Genomic DNA, 22,391 nt, shown 5'->3' on the forward strand with positions numbered 1-22,391 from the left:
AGTGTGCATTGTTTGTTTACCTGGGACTAGTAACTTAAGTTTGTCTTGAAATACTATATGTCATGTATCTATCTTTGACAGACTCCTGTGCAAGTTATTATTTCTTTATGTATGTGATTCAGAAAACTGGGCCTTTCCTTGGCAAAGGATAACATTGTTCAGCTGAAAGAAGCTTATAAGTGGATTATTCATCCCCAGCTGTCAGAAGAGTTGGGTGTTCCTGCTGATGGAAAGGTGTCGTATAAATAAGAAAACACTTTTTTTCTCTCTGTTTTTTTAATTTTTTTTAATATGTGTTGGTACGTGTGTGTATATATATTTATACACTTATATATATGAGGGGGAAAAATAAAAATATATACTGTTTTACCCTCATTTAACAGATAAACCATTTGTACTGCTCTTACATTCGCTGTAGGGGGAAGCAGGGGGGAAACTCTTTTAACCAGAGATCTCCAAGTCTCAGTGCTGAGGGGTCCAGTCTTCATTTTTGTACATACAGATCATTGCATCTTCTGAAACTCTCGTAGTCTTTTGCTAAATCTCTTCCTCTTGGGCTGCCATCCTCCTTTTAGCAATGAGACTTCTTTAGTTTTCTCATTTTCCAGGATCTGTTTTCCAGAGGCTAAGGAATGCTCACACTTTCCTCCTTTGCTTTCCTGTTACTGCCGACACTGTTACTGCTCTGTGAGATAAATTGTTCAGGTTGTTAGCATGTTAAATTCTATGCATAAGATATATTTTTGAAACATACTGAAAGAGGAAAGACTGGTCCCTGTTCACTTTAATGAATGCTAGAGATAGGCATGTTGGAACCTGCAATACCTCTAAGTAAGTAATAGAAATGTTTTTTCAAACTCTGTTTTCAACTTTCAGATTCTGACTAATATTCTTAAAATGTTTCTGAAATGCATTGACTAAACATGACATTCAGATGTTGCCAGACAAATTCAGAAACACCATGATCCTGAATGTAAAATCTCTGCAAACATGGCTACAATTCCTGCTGAGAAGAAAGCAATCTGCAGTTTTTACTTGTCACCAGCGATAGGACTGACCCCAGGACTAGACTCACTTAGTCTGTAGTTTGGTTTGTCAGCTTCTATAATAATTACAGATTGTCTTTTCCCAGGGGTGCTAATTGAAAGCATCCCTTTTGTCTTAGTGAAGAAAGAAACGCTCAGTTACCCTAAAGATGATCCAAGAAGAAACAAACTTTGTACATACCAAGTTAGCAAAAGCTCTACATCACTTAGGCACTGAGCCACTCCAGACATTGTTGTGCCATAAAAGTTACTTGTCTGTGCTCTTTATCTACAAGGCACTTGAATATTAGCCAATCTTTTCAATAGCCCTCTTGAGGCATTCTGGTATCTGAATAACAGAAGTAATGAGTGTTGTTTGCCCAAGGCCAAAGAGGGAATTGGGGGTAAAATTGAGATTACACTAGAGTTTCCGGTCTAGCTGTCAATCCACTAGGACATGTTGCCTTTCTTTGCCCCAAGGCCATCCAGTCATTGCAAACAAAGTCCCTGACAAAATTTTACAGTGGTGACTACTACAGGGTTTTTATCTTTACTCCACACTATGCACTGATCTCCCAGAAGGTTTGTTAAGTTTAGTGACCGTAATAGGTTTTGAGCATACACTGCCTCTGACTTGGTTCCCCCTGTGCAAAATGGGGCTGGTATCTGTGATGTGTAGGTTACTCATGTTTTTGAAGTGCTCTCAGATCGTCTTTCGTTACTTCAGAAATGCAATGCTATTATGGCACACGTTTTAATGTCTTTAGAGAATTTGTATAAGTTGCTTTCTATTTTGTCTACCTCTTTACTGTTTTCCTAATATTACAATAAGGATATTACCTTCCTTTTTTCTTCCTTTTTTTTTTTTTTTTAATTTAGAGTTTGTTTGAAGTTAGCGTGGTCTTTGCTCACCCAGAAACAGACCAGGAGTGCCATTTCCTGTAAGTTTTTATATACATAACAAAAGATCTTTATCTAAATATTGTGCAACATTGTTGGTTTGGATTTGCTACAGATGAGTATATGCAGTGTTTATAAACTAGAATGGGGCCTGTATCTAAACTTCCTCATACTCGCTAGAGTTGCAGAGCTTAAAGTTACACCATCTCTGGTTAATTCTGTGCTTTAAAGCCCATAAACAAAATTATCCAGAATTTTGATTTGAATTGGAAGGAGAACATTCAGATAAGTTGTTCAATTTCAGCCCTTTTCGAAGTCATTACCCTCTTCAATAATTTATTTCAATTAATTTATTAAAAAATAAATTCAAGCCACGTAGTTGTGGCTGGGGGAATCTTTTGAGGTCGTGCCTAGGTTTTCCCACTCTTGTAGGAGACATGGATGGGAGAGAAGGCTTAGAAGTGAGATAATTCAACTTAGCTGGTCAATTAAAACACACAGAAGTTCCTTGGCAGCTACACGTGGTTTTTGGCCTGGCCCAGCAGAGCATCTGCTATACACAAAGCAGCAAAATATTTCTGTGAATTTGGCTACCATTTAATCTGATTTCTCAAAATCTAGCAGTAGTGTGTTCTGGATAATTGGGTTTGCTCTTCCTGTTTGCTGATGCTTCCTGGAAAACTGAAGTTTCGCTCGCTTTCGTCACTTGCGCTCCTACTGCAATTTAAATCTTGGCATAGAAAGAGGTGTGGGATAGAATTTCTGACTTCCATGTTGCATAGTGACTTAATCTCTCGAGACTAGAGATTTCCTTTGCAGCCTTTATATATTTCCCTGATTTTACCCCTTCTGGCAGTCTGTGGTCTTTTTTTGTATGCCCAATCTGCCACCTTCTTGGTTTGCAACAACTGCGTCCTTCGTTTGCCTTACCGTGAGGGGTGAGGGAATGCATGCTTGGTGACAGACTAGGTATTAGGAAGAATTGATTAGTGGTATTTGCTGAACATCTTTCCAGCTTCTTCAAGACTGGACAAAAGGGGGAGCAAGTAGTAGGGCCAAAGTACAATTCTAAATAATGTTACCTGCAATCCTGTAAAAACTCAAGTTTCTGGATCCTGCACCCTTTTGTTCTTGTGCTCTTCCTCTGAAACGTTTCAGCTCTTATTTTCAGCTCATCCTTCCATCCGTTTTGTGACATTTCAAAAATACTGATGTTGAGCACGTTATGGTGCCAATGTTAGCGCTCCAGGCAGAATAGCTGTGGAGGTGAAAGCTGTAAAGAAGTTCCATTCCACATTCCAACTACTCAGGTTTATTCCATGTGACCTGACAATATCCCTTTATTTGCCTTCTCTTTGTAGCATACTTAAACAGCAATTAAGGTTTTAGACATTTTTCTGAAGTAATAGCGCATTACCTAATTTAATTACAGAGCAGTTTCTCAGGCGTCAAGGCATTCTGCATATGTGAATGGCTGGCTCTGGGCATATTCTGAGGCAGTGGTTTGGTTTTGATGCAAATATGGTAAATTTGGCAATTGTCAGAGCTTTAGTAATGGCAGTCACGTGTTTTTGTGGAAGTAAAGTAAGACCTTGTCTCAGCCTGGAGAAGTCTTCCAGATGTGCTTTTGGGTGGGCTTTTCAAGTACGGCATCTGCATCAAGCTGTTCTTACACAATTATGTGTAGGTAGGTGTGCTAAAATGACCCTTGGTTTGACATGAAAGATTGAACTGGCTTTTGGTAATTTATGTTTGGAGATTGATGTGTAAAAGTAAGGTGATGTTTAAATGCTGGAAGAGGGAATTTGTGATGCTTTGTGTCACAGACTGGCCGGACAAGTTGCTTGTATAGAAACAGCAAGAGGTCAAACCTGCTTCCTTATAGTCTAAAGTAGTTACAGAGGCAAAAAGCACCAGCAAGAAATCAATTGCGTTGTAGGCTAAAAATCATCTCTAACTGCATACATAGAAATCCACTAATAGGAACAGCAACTTCCTCTACACTACTCAGAAAAAGTGTTTCACTGACTTGGCTTTCACTTTCATGAAACAACCAATAGTTTCCTTTTGAAGAGGCAAAGCACAAATGGTATCGACCACCTGGGGTTACTTTTTTTGTAGTAAATTGGATTTTCCTATCCAGAAGCAGCAATTTGAATCTGTAGTTTGCCGTGTGCATTGTCTAAGAACTGCAAGTATAGATTTCAAGATGTCAGCAAATCTTGCACAGAACTTAAACATGAATCATTACATTTATTGAGAACGTTCGGAAAGCTAAACTTCTTGTCTGCTTTTCCATCCCATCACAAAGCTGAGACACATTTGTATTGGCTGGAGCAAAAAAGGCTTATGCAACTTTGCCCCTTGATTTCTCTCTAGATCAGGCAATGCACACCTTCTGCCATTCGTGGCTTAGGATAAAGTTTATTTTAAAATGTGCTCTGTGCTAAGCTGTGGAAGTGAGATGCTGCACATAGTGGTACAAAGACTATGTACATGCTATGCTTGTAAGTCTTTCTGTTTACTACTTTTTTTGTAAGAGTAGCAGCTAATTTTCATTTCTGTCTTTAGAGCCACAGCCTGTCCAGACTGTTTCAAACCAGCAAAGAACAAACAGGTAGGATCTCATCATTGCTGTATTTCTTTTCTGAGATTCAGAATTTCACAGCAGTAGCTACAACGAAGAACTTACCTGGGTATTCAGTCAGTGTTTAATGTCTGGTTTTCCTTCATCATAAATCTCTCTAGTTTTCAATTGTCTGAAAATAAAGTTGTCTCCTTTTATTCACTTAACATTTCTTTGCCTAGGAAAACTAAGAGCTTGGTGTTTTTCTTTAGGTCGTTCGTTTTCCAGACTGTCTAAAGGCCATAATTTTAGGAATGTTCTCTGTAAATACCTCCCTTAAGATCTAGTAATTTGATTGTCATGCATTGAAAGTAGCAGAAAAGATGATCCTCAAGCCCTCTGTGGGTGAAACAGTTCGGATAAGTCACATTGTATAGATGAGACTCTGCAGCCAAAAGAGAAATGATCACACTGCAGTTTTCATGTCCTCTGATCTGAATGAAAGACACAATACATGCAGGATGGTTTTATCCTGTCTACCTCTGGAGGGGGGGGGAAGGAAAGAAAAGGGACCTTGCCACTTGTTGCAGCCCCTCAGCACACACACACAATCATTGACAGAAAAGAGGACATATAAGAATAAAAAACAGTTGGAGAGAAACTGATATAAGTAGGACAGTTGGTGTGATCAGAGGGAGAACAAGTAACTTCTATCAGAAGCCTATGCAAGGCCTTTTATTCTTTCTGGTGAAGAGTCTGGCGACATTTGGCAGAGGCAGTCTGACCCAGGAATTCTGCCTACTCTACTCCACCTGACCAATAAATGCAAGTCTTTTTTTAGACGGATTGTATTGTTACAACTCACTGCTTGCTGCACTGCTTTCCTTTAAAAGAGGGAAAATCCCACATAAGGAGCTAAAGCAGCAGGGCCTGGCTGTTAAAACCACAGAGACAACCAGATGTAGGGGAATCTAAAGGAAAAAATTCCAACTCTGAAGAGCCATCAGAGGTTCATCCTTACAAAGAAGCTGTGCTTGAAGCTAGCTTCAAGGGCTGTATTAGTCAGAGTAGTATAATAACCAGGTTCTGAGTGAAAATTTCTGTCATCTGCTGTAGATAGTTATTTAAACCTGCTGCTAGTTTCAGGGTTTTCCAGCTCATCTGTTCTATGAGGAAGGGAAATGCTATTATCTTTATTTTATGCTTAGAAAGGAGAAAGAACAGCTTTCCTGAAGGCATCCAGGAACTCTGTGTTAAAGCAATGACTTGAATGGTCCCAAACAGTGACCCAGTATTTTTCAGGTTTTTTTCCAAATCTCCAATCCAGTTTGCAAAAAAGATATCATTAAATTGGAAATTCGAGACAGTCAGGGGCCTGGAGCACATGCTTAGGAGGAGAGGCTGAGGAACCTGGACTTCTTCAGCTTGGAGAAGGCTTTTGGGAGGACCCAACTGAATCTCCCCCTAGTACCAACAGAGAGATTATTGAGAACAGGGAGACAGGCTGTTCATCAGAGTGCATGGTGGAAGGATGAGAAACAGTGGAAAGAAATTAAAATGGGAGGTTCAGAGTAGAAACAAGAAAAACCTTTTTACCATGAGGACAGCTGGACAGTGGAGCAGGCTGTGCAGAGAGGGTGTGCAGGCTCCATCCCTGGAGGGTTTCAAGACGGGACTGGATAAAACCCTGAGCAACAGTGTTTGATCTCATAGCTGACTGTGCTCTGATTAGGAGGTTCATTTAGAGACCACCTACTGTCCCCAGCCTTCCTAAAGTAGGGTTCAACCTCACCTGTTAACAGCACTTGTTTCTCCTGTACTGGGAACCTAAATCCTGGGTTTTCTGCCTCAGCTTTACTTCAGTTATCAACAGCAGCACCTAGCTGTGCATGGGGGATAGTAGTCATGGCTCCTGGCACTATTGTACTATTATTACTACTTTTACTGTCGGTTCATGCTTGTGAATTGATGCAGCTTGAGAGTCTGAAGTTGCTTGCCTTCTACAGTTCAGGAACTGCCCAAGCCCTACCGTTCAGGGCCTTTACTTCTGAGTATGAATGAACTTTTGAACTTTATAATATGTGCTTGACAGTCTTATTTTCAGAAGAACTATCTGCCTACTGTCACTGAGATAAAAGGTGGGGCTTAGGTATACTTAGCTTTTGAAAATGGGGAAGCTGGTTTAGGTTTCTCTTCATGGATTCAGGATTCTGTTTTTAATTGTTTTGCTAACTTAGACCCGAGCTCCCAAGCACTACTGGTTTTGTTCTTGCTTTTGCACACTTGTATATAATCTGAAATAAGATAGTTTCCCAGAGATACGCTTAGCATTTCTTTCAGCAGGCTTAGCAATTGAATATTCTAAGGAGCTGGAGTAGGTTTATTTCGAAGCATGACAGTAACTTTAGACCTGCTGAAAGTCAGTGGCACTTGTTATTTTTTTCTGTGTAAAAACAGAATGAGGAAACATTGTTTGTACTGTTTGTACATGTCTTCTAGAAACAAAGGGGCAAACTTAAGCTACTTGGTCAATCTTAACTCTATGACTAAATAACTGTTACCTTCTGATCTGCCAGTTGTATTGCTGTCAAGTTGTGAGTAAAGTTACTTGGATATATTTTGACAAAATTACCCATTGCTCTTTGCAGCCCTATTAAAGTTGGTGTTAAGATCACAGTGAATTCTTGTTGATAGAGAGTTGCTGTTAGGTACAAGAAAACAGGAAACACAAGTGAAAAGCGTATATTGTGGGAAGTGTACTGGGCGTATGTTTTAGGGGTTTTTTTTTCCTTCCTTAGGCATATCCTTCCGTAGCTTCTCTTAGTTCTTGACTCATTTTTTTTATTTCACTGTGCAGTCTGTTTTCACTAGAATGGCAGTTATAAAAGCCCTAGAGAAGATAAAAGAAGAGGATTTTCTCAAGTGAGTATGTATTGAAACTAGTTCTTAGTACTGTGCTTTTGTATAGAATTAGAATGAAGGGGAAAATATTAGGTAGGTAAGTAGTGGTTGTTTAAGTTCTGCTGGTTTACTGGTTAAAATGTGTTGCATTTTCTATTCTTCTGGTAATAAAATGTCATTCTAGATCTTTTATTCAAGGAGTAATCTTAAAATGCTTGAATTAAGCCACAGAGGATGGAAAAGTGGACATGACAGAATTGATGGTCTTTTTCCCATTAGTAAAAGTGCTTTGTTGATTGATTATCTCAGGAGCAGCACAGAGGAGAAATTGTGGGTCAGAGAGCTGCGTGCAGTTCTGCTCTGTGCTTTCAGCAGTACGTCACTGCAGGTCTCTGGGCTGGCGTGGGATTTAGAACAGTTAGAAGTGAAAATAGTTTGTTGTAGTATTGGCAATCATTTACATTCAAAAATCTTTACGTACGTCCCCAAAACCACAGAAGAGATTTAGAAATCGTGGAACTTTCTTCTGTATTTTGAACCTGAGTTTGTAAGGCAAACTTCTTTTTACAAGAAAGACTTTTTCCCATATTGCCAAAATGTTAGGAGTTGAGTTTTGAGAAAATACCAAGTGCTGTAATATGTAAAAATCACAAGCAGTGGGAAGACATCAATAGAAACTTTCTCTGTAGTTCACCGTGCTTAAATGCACTAAGTCTTCACAGCTCTTTTCTTTGATTCCCAGCAAGCATTTAGTAATAGATCCTGAAGCTAGTTTTTGTGCAGTATTTAGTTTCATTATTGCTATAGCTATAGTATGGCACATCTTTAGAGTTTTATATTTGGATAATGTTCAATGACAGATTGACAAAAGTATTTGCAATGTGGTGTTCTTGATTTGCTTAATGTTTATCCATTTCTTGGTGTTCCAGCTTTTAATGTGAATATTGAGTTTATACTGTAGCTGTGTTTTGTGTAACTGAAGTCGTCATCTTTCATGTCATTATTGCTATGGAGATGCTCTGTCATGTTCTGGTATGACTAGCATCTTTTTAATCTTTTTTTTATACAGGCATTTTCCATGTCCCCCAAGTTCACCAAAGAACCTCTGTGTTGCTCTGGAAATTCAGTGCAATAATGGTGCAGTTTTTGTGGCTGGTAAAGTGAATCCATTTATTTGCTGCTGTGTTGTCTTAAACATAACTTTATAATACTGACATGAAACCCAGAAGATTCTTGCTATTTGTTGATTCCTGTAATTAAGTATAAGGAGCAAAGAAATAGATCCAGCTCTAAGAGTGGCCTTTGTTTGAGAGGGGAAGAAATTATATTTGCCTTTGCTGAAGACATGATTTTGTCAAAAGTTAGAAATTACAGATCAAGATGCTAAAATGAAAACTATTTGTCTGCTCTTACATCGTGGATTTAAACTTGGAGACTGTGTGGTGGAATATTGTTGAAGAGGAGTGGGAGCTGCAGACAGCTGTGTCAGAGCTAAGGTCGGGTTCCCATGTTAGGACCTGCAGAAGGGGAGCATGTCACTGTTCCCAGTGTGCGCACACACCTCCCTTCCAGATATTTGGGAAGATCCTGCTTTTCGTTGCCGTTGTTTTTGTTTTTCTTTGAGAGATGGAAGAGTTCTCTCTTCTAGAGACAGCACAGGGTGATGTGAAGATGTAAAACAACTTACTTTGTGCCCCTGCTTATTAAGGGGCCTTATCCGGAAACAGTTTATGAAACAAAGAATTTTGCCCTATTGTCAAAGCTTGCTCTTTCCTTTGGAAAACTTTTATTCCTGCAAATCCTGCAGTTGTAATATGTCCCTTCATAACAAGCATATAGTTTGGGAAAGGCACTTCCGTGCTAAATAAGCTCCCAGCAGTGCTGTTCACTTGCTTGGATTTCGATTTGGATTCAGAGGTTTTCACCCTCCGGATTTATCTGCATATTATTCCATTCAAAACTGCCCATCTTAATGTGATTAATAAAGGTTAGATTTTAGAAAGCTTATGTCTTTCTAGTTCCCCCCCTCCAAACCAAGAGATAGCATCTGAAATAATTGGGTGAGACAGGTAATGCAACAACATTTGGTGTCCCTGAGTTGAGATGATTCAACTTCTCTACCACCTGCCTGCAAGAGTATCTTGCCCTTCCTCCAGTCCTGTGTATAAACAACCAGCAAACACATTATTTTTTACAAAAAAACTACAATTTTAAAACAGCATACTATGTTTAAAAGGATGGTACAAATCCTGAATAAAAAAGGAAAATGCAAAATGAAAAAATGCAAAAGTGACTGTTTTCATGGCAGGCTAGTTGGTGTTCTGTACATACCTGTTTCTTATTTTTAATTACTGATTAGACAGTTAGAGGTGCATTTTCATGAGTCCAAAATATTCAGTGTCTTTTAGCCTTTTCCAAACACAGTTTTATTTTAGCTTGCTTTGTTGGATGGTTTTATCAGAATTCATCTGTATGGAGAAAGAGAGAGAGGGTTAGCTTTCTGCATGTGATGTAATATTGGTCTTGTGATTTATAGTTTATAGCTTGTTCCAAGCAAAAACAAAACAAAAAAAAACCACAAAAAAACAACCCCAGGCAGGATGTTGTCTTTAATTTTTGAAGAATTAAATCCAGAATAGAAAAATCTATTGAGTACATTGCAGTTATTTCGCTATTACAGTGGTTTAAATGAGACTGGATCTTAATTTGTAAGCACAGTTTCAGAGTTGGTATTGTCCTCTCGACCTTATCTTTGGTGTTCACTCATCGCTTCCCCCTCCCCAACTTTTTTTCAAAGGTTCAGGAAAAGCTGTCAAACTGAGAAACACCTTCTGTTTGTTTTGTTTTTTTTTAACCCAGCCTCGTTCAGATCAAAAGCTAAAATTACTACAATGGGGAGTTGAGAGAAAAAAAAAATATTATTTTTCCTTTTTACATGTTATGGAAAGAGAATTTCACAGTGTGAAGCTGACTTCTGAATGATTAGTCATAGCAGTTTGATGATTTGCCCCAGTGAAACAGTATTAGTCAGTTTTCCCATTTGTTTGTGTGGGGTTTTTCTGCAGGTCAAAATGCAAGAAGGAAACATTGTTAGAAATAGGAAAATATGGTACTGAAAACCAAAAAAATTGAGATGACAGAGGCACAGTATAATATGCAGAGCTACTTTGATCTCCTTTTTAATTTTCTATATGCAAGGTTTCAGAATGAAACTTGTCAGTGCAGGGGGGTTACTCATTGTTCTTTATGAATTAGTTCCTTGTTTTGGGCATATTTTCACTTCTTATAAAACCTGTCAATAAGAAAACTCACCTTGGTCATCCGTGTCAGACTTGTTCCTTGGTTATGGCAGCTGCGTCATGGGAGACAGCAAACTAGTGTGATATAACACGAGACTGTGACTAGAATCTCTTTACACGGCAGCTTTTCAAGTTTCTTGAAATTTGTACTAGTATATTATTGAGACATTTGGCTCGCATGGTTTTCCTTGTAATGAGCCAAAGCATTTTAGTTTGGGTTCCTTTTGTTAAATGTTCAGACAGTGGCAGAACTTGGCTTGAAACCTGAACTACTTGATACAGCAGGGTATGCTTCACTTGGGACATACATACGTTGGTGGAAAGGCATATATATAGCCCTAGTTTGGTATCTGGGAGGCTGGTTAACAACTATGGTCTGGATTAAAAAAAAAAATATATCCATTTGGAATTAAGTTGACTCAGACTAGGCACTTGAACCTCTGGGTTTTCATTCCCGGTGGTGTCAGGCTGCATACAGTTTTGTTTTTTATGGTTATACCTGGAGGTATGACTGCAGCAACAGGCTCTCCAAGTCTGCCTTTAAGCTGGTCATCTCGGATGCTGAAACTCTTGTAGGTGCAGCAGCATGCATTTTGTACTGTTCCTGTAATGCTTTTGCCATAAAACAAGTTTAAGCCTGTAAATTTATTTTCACAAGGCTCCGATCAAAGTTAAATATGTTGTGCTTTGAAGTACTGGAGCTTTTGTCCATTGCTTGTAGCTAACATAGCTGTTTTTTACAGGACGATACAATAAATACTCAAGGAATTTACCTCAGACTCCCTGGATTATTGATGGGGAGCGGAAGCTGGAATCTTCAGTGGAAGAACTGATTTCGGAGCATCTAATGGCAGAATTCAAAGCAGAGAGTAAGTATCTAGGACATCTTTTACCATATTTATTTTTCATCATTACTAGAATTTTTTTCTTAGCAGCTACTCACTTTATATAGAGTGTAACGGAAAAAAAACTACGTTTCTTTACCCCTCTTATCCTTCCAAGTCAAAGCTTGTAAACTTTTTTTAGCTATGATCTGTGAGTAATTAGAAGAGTGCTTTATTTTATGCAGTGTCTTTTATCCTTCTAAAATACCTCCTCAGTTGATCTGTTGATGCAAATATTATGGTTTTATGTGGTAGCATTTTTGCCTAGCTATACTTCTTAATGGTTGGTAATTCATAAAATGACTTGTAATGAGAGGGTTTTTGCTGTCAGTTTTCCATAATATCTGCCTAGCCTTTGACCCGTTCATGTTTCTTACCTTGATTAATTTTTCTTCAGTGCATAGAGTTCCACAAGCTAAATGCTTATCCAGATGAAATAATCACTGCCCATCATTTGTCATCTACTAGATGTGGAATTAGAGACATAGAAGGCCCAAGGAAAAATTGCGTTAAGTATTAGTTCGGAAAAAACAGCTACTTTCCCCTCCTCTCCTCCCTCTTCCCGTTAGTCTGAACGCTAGGTAAATCCTCAAACTATGTCTTTACGCCAGGTACTGTGTAACACCTGATTTCAGCTTACAGAATTACCATAGGTGGCTACCGGGAGTGCATGTGCAGTGATGTTGAGAAGAGATATTAAACAAATAGAAAGACCATTTCCAGTAGGTCAAGGGGGGTGATCTCAGCACCTTTTCTCAGCACTGGGAAGGCACTTCTGGAATGCTGGGTCCAGTTCTGGGCTTCCCAGTAGAAGAAAGACATGGACGTACCAGAACAAGTCCAGCAAAGGGCTGTAAAGATGATTAAGGGTCTGGAGCATTCCCAACTGAGAAAATTCTGATAGTATGACCAAAAGACGCCTTCATGACCATTGGAAGATGGTTCTGTAGTTGCCATAATATCACCAGAGAAATGAGAGAAAATAAAAACCAAGGAAATCTCTATGTTCCCTATGGAGGAAAAAATTTTGAAACCATCAGTTTTCTTTGGAATAGAGCTGCACAGTTACCTTGAGTGCAGGGTTTGGTCCCCCATTCTGCCTTCAGGCAAAGCTTAAAGACGGAAGGGGTATGATGAAGGAAATTAAATACCCAACAGTACATTTTTGTAGCTTGAAAGATAAAAAACCTAAATACACAGAGGTTACTTTTCAGTTTGGACTTGAATTTTTCTGTTCTTTTGTCCAGGTGTGTGTGACTAGCAGAAATTTCTCTGAAATGCTTGGAAACCATTCGGCATATTTAGGATAAAAAGTTATATTTTGGAGGAAGGCAGCTCAGGTTCCTTTTATTCATAGATATCAGACACTATCTGAGTAAGAAATGAACAAAATTAATTAGTAAGTGGAATTCCTTTAGGATGGTACTTTTTTTTTTTGGATGTTTTCAGGGTTATAGCGCTCTCATTGAGGCCAAGGAACTAGGAGTACTCTTCAAGAAACTTGTGATCCTGATGCAATAAACAGTAACTATCCCAGATTTGTTTAAATACAGTGCAGGCTTCATTTTATGAAGATAGCACTTTGAAGTATATTTGCAAACAACTTTAGAAAGAAAATATTTCTCAAAAGCTGTAGAGAGTATTAAAAATGTAAAATAAACCCTCACTTCCCCTGTTCAAATCTGTTACAGGCTTTAATTTTTCTTCCTCTGGAAGAGAAGATGTGGATGTAAGAACACTAGGCAATGGTAAGGCTTGGAACATCCTTTGTGAAACACAAAAACAAAATAAATGGTTAACCAAAGCTACCCTAATACATCTTGCTGAATGCTAAGTGCATAAGTGTGTGACTAGGCACGCTTTGAAATTTTATCTGGGAAACATTTTAGTGATATTTATGTATTTATTCCCAAAAACTGAACACTTTCATAAAACCAACTGAAAGAGGAGCCTTTTTTGAGTGTCCTTGGCTGTACAGATGCATGGAACTGCATAGTTTGTTAGGAGTGTTTTAATGTATTCACTTCCTATTTTTAAGCTATTTATGTCAAACTGATTCCTATCTTGTTTTCTGTTGTGTCCTTCTGCTTTGCTTCACTGTCACTGGGGCGTGGGGGAGCCTTATTTTCTTTTTGAACTTGGGTCCTTCTATAAAGGTCAGTTGCTTTCTGATATGCCGAAGCTACTATAGGCAAAGGAGGAGAGGAAATAAAAAGTAGAATGATGTGTTCACACAGTGATGTGTTCCAGTTGCTGTCTGATTTGTAGTGTCGTTCTTGGCATTGCTTGTACTGGGGATCATCCCTGGCCCTGAGCACAGAAAGCACAGCTATTGCAACAGATGTTTAGCTGAGGGAGCGGGATTTAACATCATCTTGCACCTGGGCATTGCTGTAGGTGACAGAAAATAAGCTAATTAACTTTTTTTCTTATTTTAGTTTTTAATTAGCACAGACTTGTACAAGATGTCTTCTGGGAAGTCGTAACTTGCACTTATTGCTGATACTGGGGTTTAGTAGCCAAAAAAGTCCCTTGTTTCTTTCCTTCCATCTGATGCCTCTACATCTCTAGACCCGCAAGTCCTATCCCTGTTTGCATAACAGCAGATAATCTTCACACCTTCCAACCTTACTGCATAAATTCAAACGTTAATTTAGAACAACATGTTTTTATGTTTTATGACTGTGCATGTTGCCAGGAAGGCCCTTTGCAATTGAGCTTGTGAATCCTCGTAGAATACGTTTTACTGCTGAGGAGATGAAGGGACTTCAGCAGGTAAATCATTTGCACCTCATGGAACTCATAAAGCATGTGTTTCTTCTCTAACTGAGCAGTTTTGCTAACTGATTCTTTTTTAAATATCACAGACAATTAATAACTCTTCAGACAAAATACAGGTTCGAGATTTACAGCTTGTCACCAGGTCAGTATTCATCATCGCTGGCGAGGGATTTCAAAGCGATGCTTTGGGAGTTTTGCAGGCGTTCTTGCTCACAGCATTATATAATTATGCTTATGTTATGTGAGTAATTAATTTCTTTTGTTTAGAGAGGCAATTGGTCGTATGAAGGAAGGTGAAGAGGAAAAGACAAAGACCTACAGTGCCTTAATATGGACAGACAAAGCAATACAGGAAGAAGATATTGCATTTCTAGATGATATCAAGGTACCTGTAGCTCTTTTTGCTAATTTGTATAGTGCCTGTCCTGGTGTCCTAGGGGAGAGTTTATATACATGCAGCCACGGACATATCTCTTTCTCTGTGGGATCTGGGTTTGTGTTTTTTTATCAGGGTTCCTCTTGCTATTGGGACTTTGATACGTCCCTTGCCAGTTTTCAGCCTACCTTACTTCACCATTGTCATGCTAGCAATAGAGCTGGCTGCCTGTTAGCCAAGGCAACAAATTATTGTATAATGTCAACCTTCCAGTAGACCAAATAATAAAAAGTAGTGAATGGGGGAGGAGGACAACTGGCACCCACGCCCCTTTCTTTACCTTTAGACACTGTTTTTGCCTAAGTGAAAGGAGTGGATAAGTTCTTTTGTTCTGCAAGCTCTAAAGCCATTCTTCCACAGCTGCAGCAACTAGGAGTTTGAAATGCCCGTGGAAAATAATGCAAAGAGGCTTTACGAAGTGGTCAGTGTAACAAGCACGCTGTGTTAACGAGAATTTTCTCCAAATCTTGGTCAGGGAGATACTGCTGATGGAGAATTGTGTTGTTGTTGTTGTGTTGCGCTATTTCCTGTGAGCCTTGGCCGTGAAATCATTCTCAAAGCGAGAGCTTGAGCCATTACAGTTCAGGGAGACAACTGCTGTAAAACTTGTTTGTGTTTTGGTTTTGTTTTTTTTTTTCTAGCATGCCCACTCACTTCCTGAAAAGTTGCCTTTCAAACTGCTGCATCTCATTTGACAAAGGGGGTGGGGAATGAACTTTTTAAAAGATTGTTACGAGATCTAAGATCTAATCTCATTTCGGGGGGTTTTCCTCAATTTTATTTCTAGGGGGTTGGCTGTAGTTTAGACAAAGCGTTTTGTGGGTGGGACCTTTTTTTTTTTTTGATTGCCCTGCGGCTCTCAGTGAGCTTCTAAATCCTGGAGTCATTCCAGCAAAGGACTATGGAGATTTCAAGGTTTTTCCTCTGTATTTGTTATTCCATTAGTTTGTGTTCATATGAGGCCTTGTCGTTTAGCCTTTGAGATGGCTGTCCTCTTTTTCTTTGATAAACATGGAAAAAAATAGTCTTGCCTCAAGAAGATTACTCAACTACCATGATACAATATAAAAAAAGATGTGATTGGTTAACAATACATATGATTCTTACAATCTGTGCAGTTTGTTGCACATTTCCTTCCTCATTTATTTTGTTACCGCCTGTAACAGGAATTAAAACTTGACCAGAAGACACCTCTGCGGGTTCTTCACAGACGGCCTCTAGCTGTAAGATGTCGGATCATCCACACCATGAAATCTGAGTACATAGACGAGCATCATTTTCGCCTGCATCTGAAGACTCAAGCAGGAACGTATCCTTAGATGCCGTTACATAACGCCTTTACGAAACAGCTTGCTGATTAGAGTAATTCGGGTAATGGGAAGCTTCCTGCTTTTATCGCTGCAGTGATTCTAAATCCTTGCTCTTTAGCAGTCCTATGTTGCTGCATAATGTTTACTTTTATGTCAGAATTTCACATTCGGGCTTTCATTCAGAAATGCTACGTGTGTGTGTATTTTTGTGATGACCACTGTGGTAGTTTTAAAGTATGAAAGCTATAAAAATGAACTGGTTAAAGGTACACTTAAGCTTTTTCCAACTTAAGTGAAAACTTTTCACCTTAGAAAATAAGCTTTTCCGTAATATCTAATGCACCGCAATGCATACTGTAGGTTGGTGCTACTTACAAGCTAACAGTCGTGCCATAAAGTCACCACTCACTCTGGAATAAAACCAGAAAATCCAAGTCAATAGTGCAGTGTTTGGCATTAGTGTCAGAAGCCAAGAATTAGGAAGACTGTTAAAGATGGGTATGGGCTTAACAAGACACTCACTGCAAATTGGCTTAGGAGTAGAAAAAAACACTGTTTTTTTGCTTTCAGTGTTTTTCACCACACTTTTTTTTTTCCTTTTGATTTCTTTGCGGTAAAATACATCTTTCCTTAGCCAGCATTTCTAGCTACATTAAAGAATTTGTGCATGGAGACTTTGGAAGAACAAAGCCCAATATTGGCTCCCTACTGAACAGAACCGCTGACATTCTGGAGCTGGATGTAGAAGTAAGTTGTTTGCTATTTATCTTTCCTGGAAATTAGTAACGTAGTTGCATTTGTGAGATGGTTTCAGTGGAATCGCTCTAACTGAATCAATACCCTTCACCACAGTTAATAGAAAAATTGTTGTTAATGCAAAAATCGTGGTTCGTACCACGCTGCCACATATGACAGGCTTCCTTTGCTGAATTCATGTTGGGGAGGGATGGGAGGACATACAATGAATTGATGACAATTGTTATTAGCACCCACTGGAACAGAGCTTAGCAGTGTTACGTGTACCACATCATTTCTTTTCAAAACAGGGTTGGATGAAAAATAGGAGAGGCTTGACTTCCTCTTCCAGTGTGGGTTCAAACACAGCAAGAAATGATACCTGTTCACTTGCTGGAGTCAGATGAAAAAACAGCATTTGTTTTGGTTAAAGGAATGTATGTAGAGATATGGATTTAATATTTAACCTAATGGTTTGGCAAGCTTTATTTAAAGCATGGGTTTTCATTTCAAGTAGCAAATGATCAGCATGCTGGTTCTTACATAATTTCTGGAAAACTGCCCACGTGTTACATTTAGCGGAACAGCCTCGCAGTTTATTGCGTATCTTTTGTGGGATAATACAGAAAAAGAGCTTGCAGAGGGCACTGCAGTTGCTTCTGAAAACAGGAACACCTGACTTGGGGCTCGGGCTGATCAGCATTGCGCTCGTATGGATAGGTGTCCCTACAGTTACTGGACATAACTGTGAAAGACGTCTAGGGACTCAGAAATAATTAGTCATCTTGCTAATAATGCATTTTAGCTCAGCCTAAGAGCCTAATCCTTTGATGAAGCTGTAGATTAGCCAAGGAGTAGATCTGATTAATGTAGGCAGTCTTGAAGCCAAGGCGTTTAACGTGCTGTGTTGCGATCACAGTGTTATGATTGCAAATGGTGATACTACGGTAGCGTAGGGCGTGCTGCTTTTGGAAGAGGGTGAGCAACAAGTTTATGCCCAAAGGGAATTTAGAGATGTGGCCTCGGGGAGGCCAGGGAAAAAAGACATAATCCAAGTTGTGGTAATTACAACATTTGCTTCTAGTAAAGTGTCAGGCATGTTTTGTCCCTTTTGATTAAGAGTCAGGATGACTGTTAATGATGTTGCCTAGGTAATTCTTGCGCACAGTGCTTGACAGCTTATTCTTTTAGTCTAGTTTTCCTTGCTCAGGAGGCAAATTTGGGGACAGGTGATGGTTTTCTACTCAAGCCTTGCCTGCACTGCCCAATATCTGAGTATTTCTGTGGCATCAATCAACAGGTTGGTCGTTTTCATGTCGTAATGGCCCATCTGCAGGATGGGCAAAAGATGGAGATGGTTCATGTTTTTAATTAACAGTTCTGGATGCTCTGTAAATGCAGCCCACTATTAGCCTATAGCTGACAAGCAGAAAGTTCTAATACCAAGTCTTTTTATATTTGTAAAACATCGTCTGCTGATTTTGCCTTTTTTTTTTTCCTTTCTTTCTTTCTTCCCTCCCCTGCTCTTCTAGTCCGTTGATGTTGACTGGCCTCCAACCCTGGATAATTAACTTTTCAAGGTGGGACGAGGAAGAAGCAGCTCCTCTGTCAGCAGCTGGTTACTGTGGTTACTGAACACTGTACAGTATCACAGCTTGGTTGCAAAGTGTTTCTGTTGAACATTTGGATCATGTTGATCTGCCAAAGGACACTTACTTTGAATCAACTTTAAGCACTCTGGAACAGGTAGTGTTCATTCCATCTCTAGCCTTATTTTCATTTCTTCTGTGCATAAAAAGATTTTGGTACGCTAGTGTATTGATAATGTCTTTTTAAAAAAACAATTAAGAAAAAGGTAAATGGTGTAAAGTGCAAATGACGTACTGTGCAAGTACTTCAAATATGCTTTCTGCAGTAGTTTAAAATGTTTTAATTAAAAATCACCCTCCCTCAAGCCAGATTTTTAAAAACTCTTTTTATATTGGATGCTGCAGCTTTCTTGTCTGGGTGTAGGTAGCACTGAGTTACCTGAAACCCAGTCCCAGCTTTTTCTGAGCACTGTTCATGCAGGAAATCCCCAAAGTCAGGGAAGCTCTGAAACTGTGCCTGGAGTGAGGCAGCGCTCTGCTCTCTGCTGACTGCTTTTTGGTCAGCATCAATTTTAGAGACAGGCAAATTTGTCTCCCAGACAAAGTACTTCTCAAAGGGAAAAACAGTTTCCAGGGGAAAACTTTGCAATACCAAGCTTTTCTCTTTTAAAAACATCAGTGATGCTTCCTAGCAACAACAGCTGAGGTACTTGAGGCCTCAACAGCTCTCTGGCCTGGTTACAGTCCTCTTCAGGCATAGGATTTCCCCAGTTGAGTCACCACATATAAAAAGATCGGGAACTCCTGACAGTGGTGCACGATGGAGATTTAAAGAAAAACGGGAATACCAAGAACCTCAAAGTGCAGGCAAATATAAAATGTACCAGAGAATGTCAGTATGGAGAGAACCAAGACATATAAAAAGCTTTGGTTTGTAACATAATACATTTTTTCTAGTATCTAGCCTTGGCTGGATGCTTGGAAGAGTTGAACACTGCCTAAGGACCTGCCTGGAATAGGGAACAACTGAGTTTTTCTCTTTGCTGGTGTGATATTAAATGTTTCATACAAAGCACCACCTATGTCTTTAGGAAAAGCCACTTTTATGCCTGTATCATGTTAATCCACTAGGAAGATCCTTCTGCTTACCTGAAGTACAGAAGAGAGTTAAACTATTGATGAGAATTAAGGTTTGGAATTTAAGGGCTCTTCATTAATTAACATTTCAGAAATAAAGAGGGTAATATTTGCCAAGACAACTAACACAAAAATAACAGGAACATGATTCAGACAGTAATATTTTTTTGTTTTAATCTTAAAAGCTGTTATGAGCAATGGATTCCAGGAGTAGTTGTCTCAGATAATAATCTGTACCCAGAAAAGAAGTGTCATAATGATGGAAAACTTACTTAAGAAACTGAATTCAGAAAACAAACAAAAGAGAATTTCAGTCTCATATTGATGTGATTTCTTGAAATGCAAAGTGAGCTAAAATATTATTTATAAATTACATAAACTACAGGGGGGAAAAAATGTAAACAAGACTGCCCTATGGACATGCCAGACATGACAAGAGCTGTTCCAAGGGGGAAATAGAGCAAATGAGGCAGAAACAGAAAGGGCTCCTGCCGTAGCACACAGATGGTTGTGGCGCTCCCAGCTGCAGCTCTTTCTGCGATATGCTGCACACTATCATAGTGACAGTGGTGATGGTGTCAACAATCTAAGTGCAGATAAGCAAGGCTATGAAGATTCCACTAAATGTGCTGAGTCTAATCTCTTCTCCATACAATGTAGAAAGGTCCACCAAAAATTCCCAAATGCCTTATTTTTACGAGTTTATGATACTTTTTATAAGTATCCAAATGGGGGGGGAAGGAAGCTGATGATGCCAATATCTCTACAGGTCTTTGCATAGTTACTGCTCAGTGGTCATGTGCAAATATGAAAATGAGAGATGTAATCTGTTGTTTTGAACTTTGTTTAAAGTCTGCAGTTTCTAATACAAGGTGAACACTTTGAACCATCATAATCTGTAATGAATATTGCAGCAGTAATATTAATGTTGTACTTGGGCCTTCAGCTTCTTTTTAAAAGTGAAATACCCACTTGTGAGTACTCAGGGCGTTTTGTGAGCATGAGGTTTAGTCTTGGTCATGAGGCATGTGTGAAAGAGGTAGATATTTTCTGGCATGTTCTGTGAAAAATACTAAAAACTGAGGTCTAGTGTTCCTTAGCACCATCCTTCTTTGCACAGGAAGGACTCTGCATAAAGCCATTGTACAGTTGGTCACTTATATGCCCCCACCCCCGCCCTTTTTTTTTTTTTGCATCAGCTTAGCTGACCCTGGAGAAACCTGTACCAGCATCACAGCTCTAGCTGAGCCAGAAAGCATCTGTCCTCTCTGCCCTTCTGACTAAAAAGCCAATTGCTCTGCCCCAAAAAATTGCTGAGTGCAGATGAACCCTTACTGCACACCTTGCTTTAGGTTTTGTAGTGGCCAGCGGTAATTGTGAGCAGAAAATACTCTTAAAAGGCCCAGGATAAGCAACCCATAACCTACCTTCTCCCACTTCTCCGGCTTTCCTGCAGTGAGGGATGACATGAATCTGAGAAGGCTGCAGAAGCTGAGCACTTAGTATAACCAGTTTTTTAATTACCAAACCAACTCGTTTACAAAGGAAAATAGAACTTTGAAAATATTTAATTATACAGTAAAAACAAATTGTACTATAAAGAGCTTTCTATGAAGTAAGTAAAATGTTTGCATTTAATATACTTCAAATTGAGAACTTCAAAAAAAGAACTGAATAAACCACACATTTCAAGCTTTCTTTACATTTCTTTGGTCTATTACTTAAGACTGCAGAGGCGCTATGCAGAAGTGAGGAAAAACCGCTTTAAAACATGGAGAGTCTATTCATTGCATTGCGTACCTGCAGTTAGGGGAAGCAGTTTTCCAGCCTTTGTTATGTTCTGTGCATCGTCGAAGGAGCATATTCTGTCAAACCGGTGCAATTGGTGGAATGCGTTGAATTACTGCAGTTAAGGAGTCACTGCTTTCCTATAAATCACAGAGGTTTTCTGGAGTTCCTTTCTGCCTTGCGTATAACTACACATCTCAAGTGGCTTTTTTGATTTGGAGTTGTGGGTTTTTATATTCAGTGTCGGGGGTTTTTTTATTGCTTCTTTCCACGGTGCAGTTTTATGTTGCCGAACAGTAACAATTAGGTTCTTATGCCTTATCTGCTATACAAAGCACCTGTATAACTTAAGAAATACTCATACGTTTCTTGCTGTGTTGCTTCTTAAAAAATAATAATAGTAATAAAAGAGCAAAGCCTTTTGCAGAGTAGAGTGTCTTACCTAGCCAGTTACATCCACGCGAGTTGTCGCTGAACATCTCGCAGCTCAGGCTAAGCATGAAGACTGGGAAGGCAAGTAGAAGGGAGGAAGTTCTGGCTTCTGATACCAAGAATAAGGGAGTGTTTTTAATTAGTACTGACTGAAATGGCCTGAAGTTGTTAACAGAGTGCATCTAGATGAGGCTGCACCAGGACTGCCTCTGGCTTTGCCCCAAAGCTTTCTTGGGAAGGGGTCGTGGGGAGGCAGGATCTGAGCTTTCTTTTAAGCAGTCACTTGCATAGCAGGAAACTGCTGGGATACCTGAGGAAAGAATAGCTAGATGCTTTGGCTGAACAGCTTTCTGCAGTTCAAAATAACATATACATCACAGCTACACACACACAAAAATTCCAGAGAAATAACAGCGTGCTCCATTCCTAAAGCAACAGGGGTTTGTCATTTAAAATAGTGCACTTTGGATGAAGTGCAGAGAAGTCCTTACTTTCTGTTCTTTCTTTTGAGCAGTGATTCATTTACAACAGCGCTAGACTATTTAAAAACTCAAACCTTCCGGTCTTTTAAAATATAGCTAACAATGACATAGTCATTAAAAACATTT

General features: G+C 39.2%; 1 protein-coding gene across 1 annotated transcript in view; it reads left to right on the plus strand.

Moving 5' to 3' along the window:
* PUS10 (pseudouridine synthase 10) overlaps nt 1-18,744 on the plus strand; it is a 30,008-nt gene extending 11,264 nt beyond the window's left edge. Inside the window, exons 5-17 of the mRNA XM_081998310.1 lie at nt 123-234; nt 1,905-1,966; nt 4,497-4,542; nt 7,349-7,413; nt 8,462-8,547; nt 11,435-11,560; nt 13,267-13,323; nt 14,274-14,350; nt 14,443-14,498; nt 14,624-14,741; nt 15,959-16,101; nt 16,750-16,849; nt 18,370-18,744. Of these exons, the coding sequence (XP_081854436.1) occupies nt 123-234; nt 1,905-1,966; nt 4,497-4,542; nt 7,349-7,413; nt 8,462-8,547; nt 11,435-11,560; nt 13,267-13,323; nt 14,274-14,350; nt 14,443-14,498; nt 14,624-14,741; nt 15,959-16,101; nt 16,750-16,849; nt 18,370-18,408 (1,087 nt within the window). The 3' untranslated portion in view covers nt 18,409-18,744. The remainder of the gene's footprint in view (nt 1-122; nt 235-1,904; nt 1,967-4,496; nt 4,543-7,348; nt 7,414-8,461; nt 8,548-11,434; nt 11,561-13,266; nt 13,324-14,273; nt 14,351-14,442; nt 14,499-14,623; nt 14,742-15,958; nt 16,102-16,749; nt 16,850-18,369) is intronic.
* The last annotated feature ends 3,647 nt before the right edge of the window (nt 18,745-22,391 follow it).

The sequence above is a fragment of the Phaethon aethereus genome (assembly GCF_964289735.1).
Source record: "Phaethon aethereus genome assembly, chromosome: 3".
NCBI lineage: Eukaryota > Metazoa > Chordata > Aves > Phaethontiformes > Phaethontidae > Phaethon > Phaethon aethereus.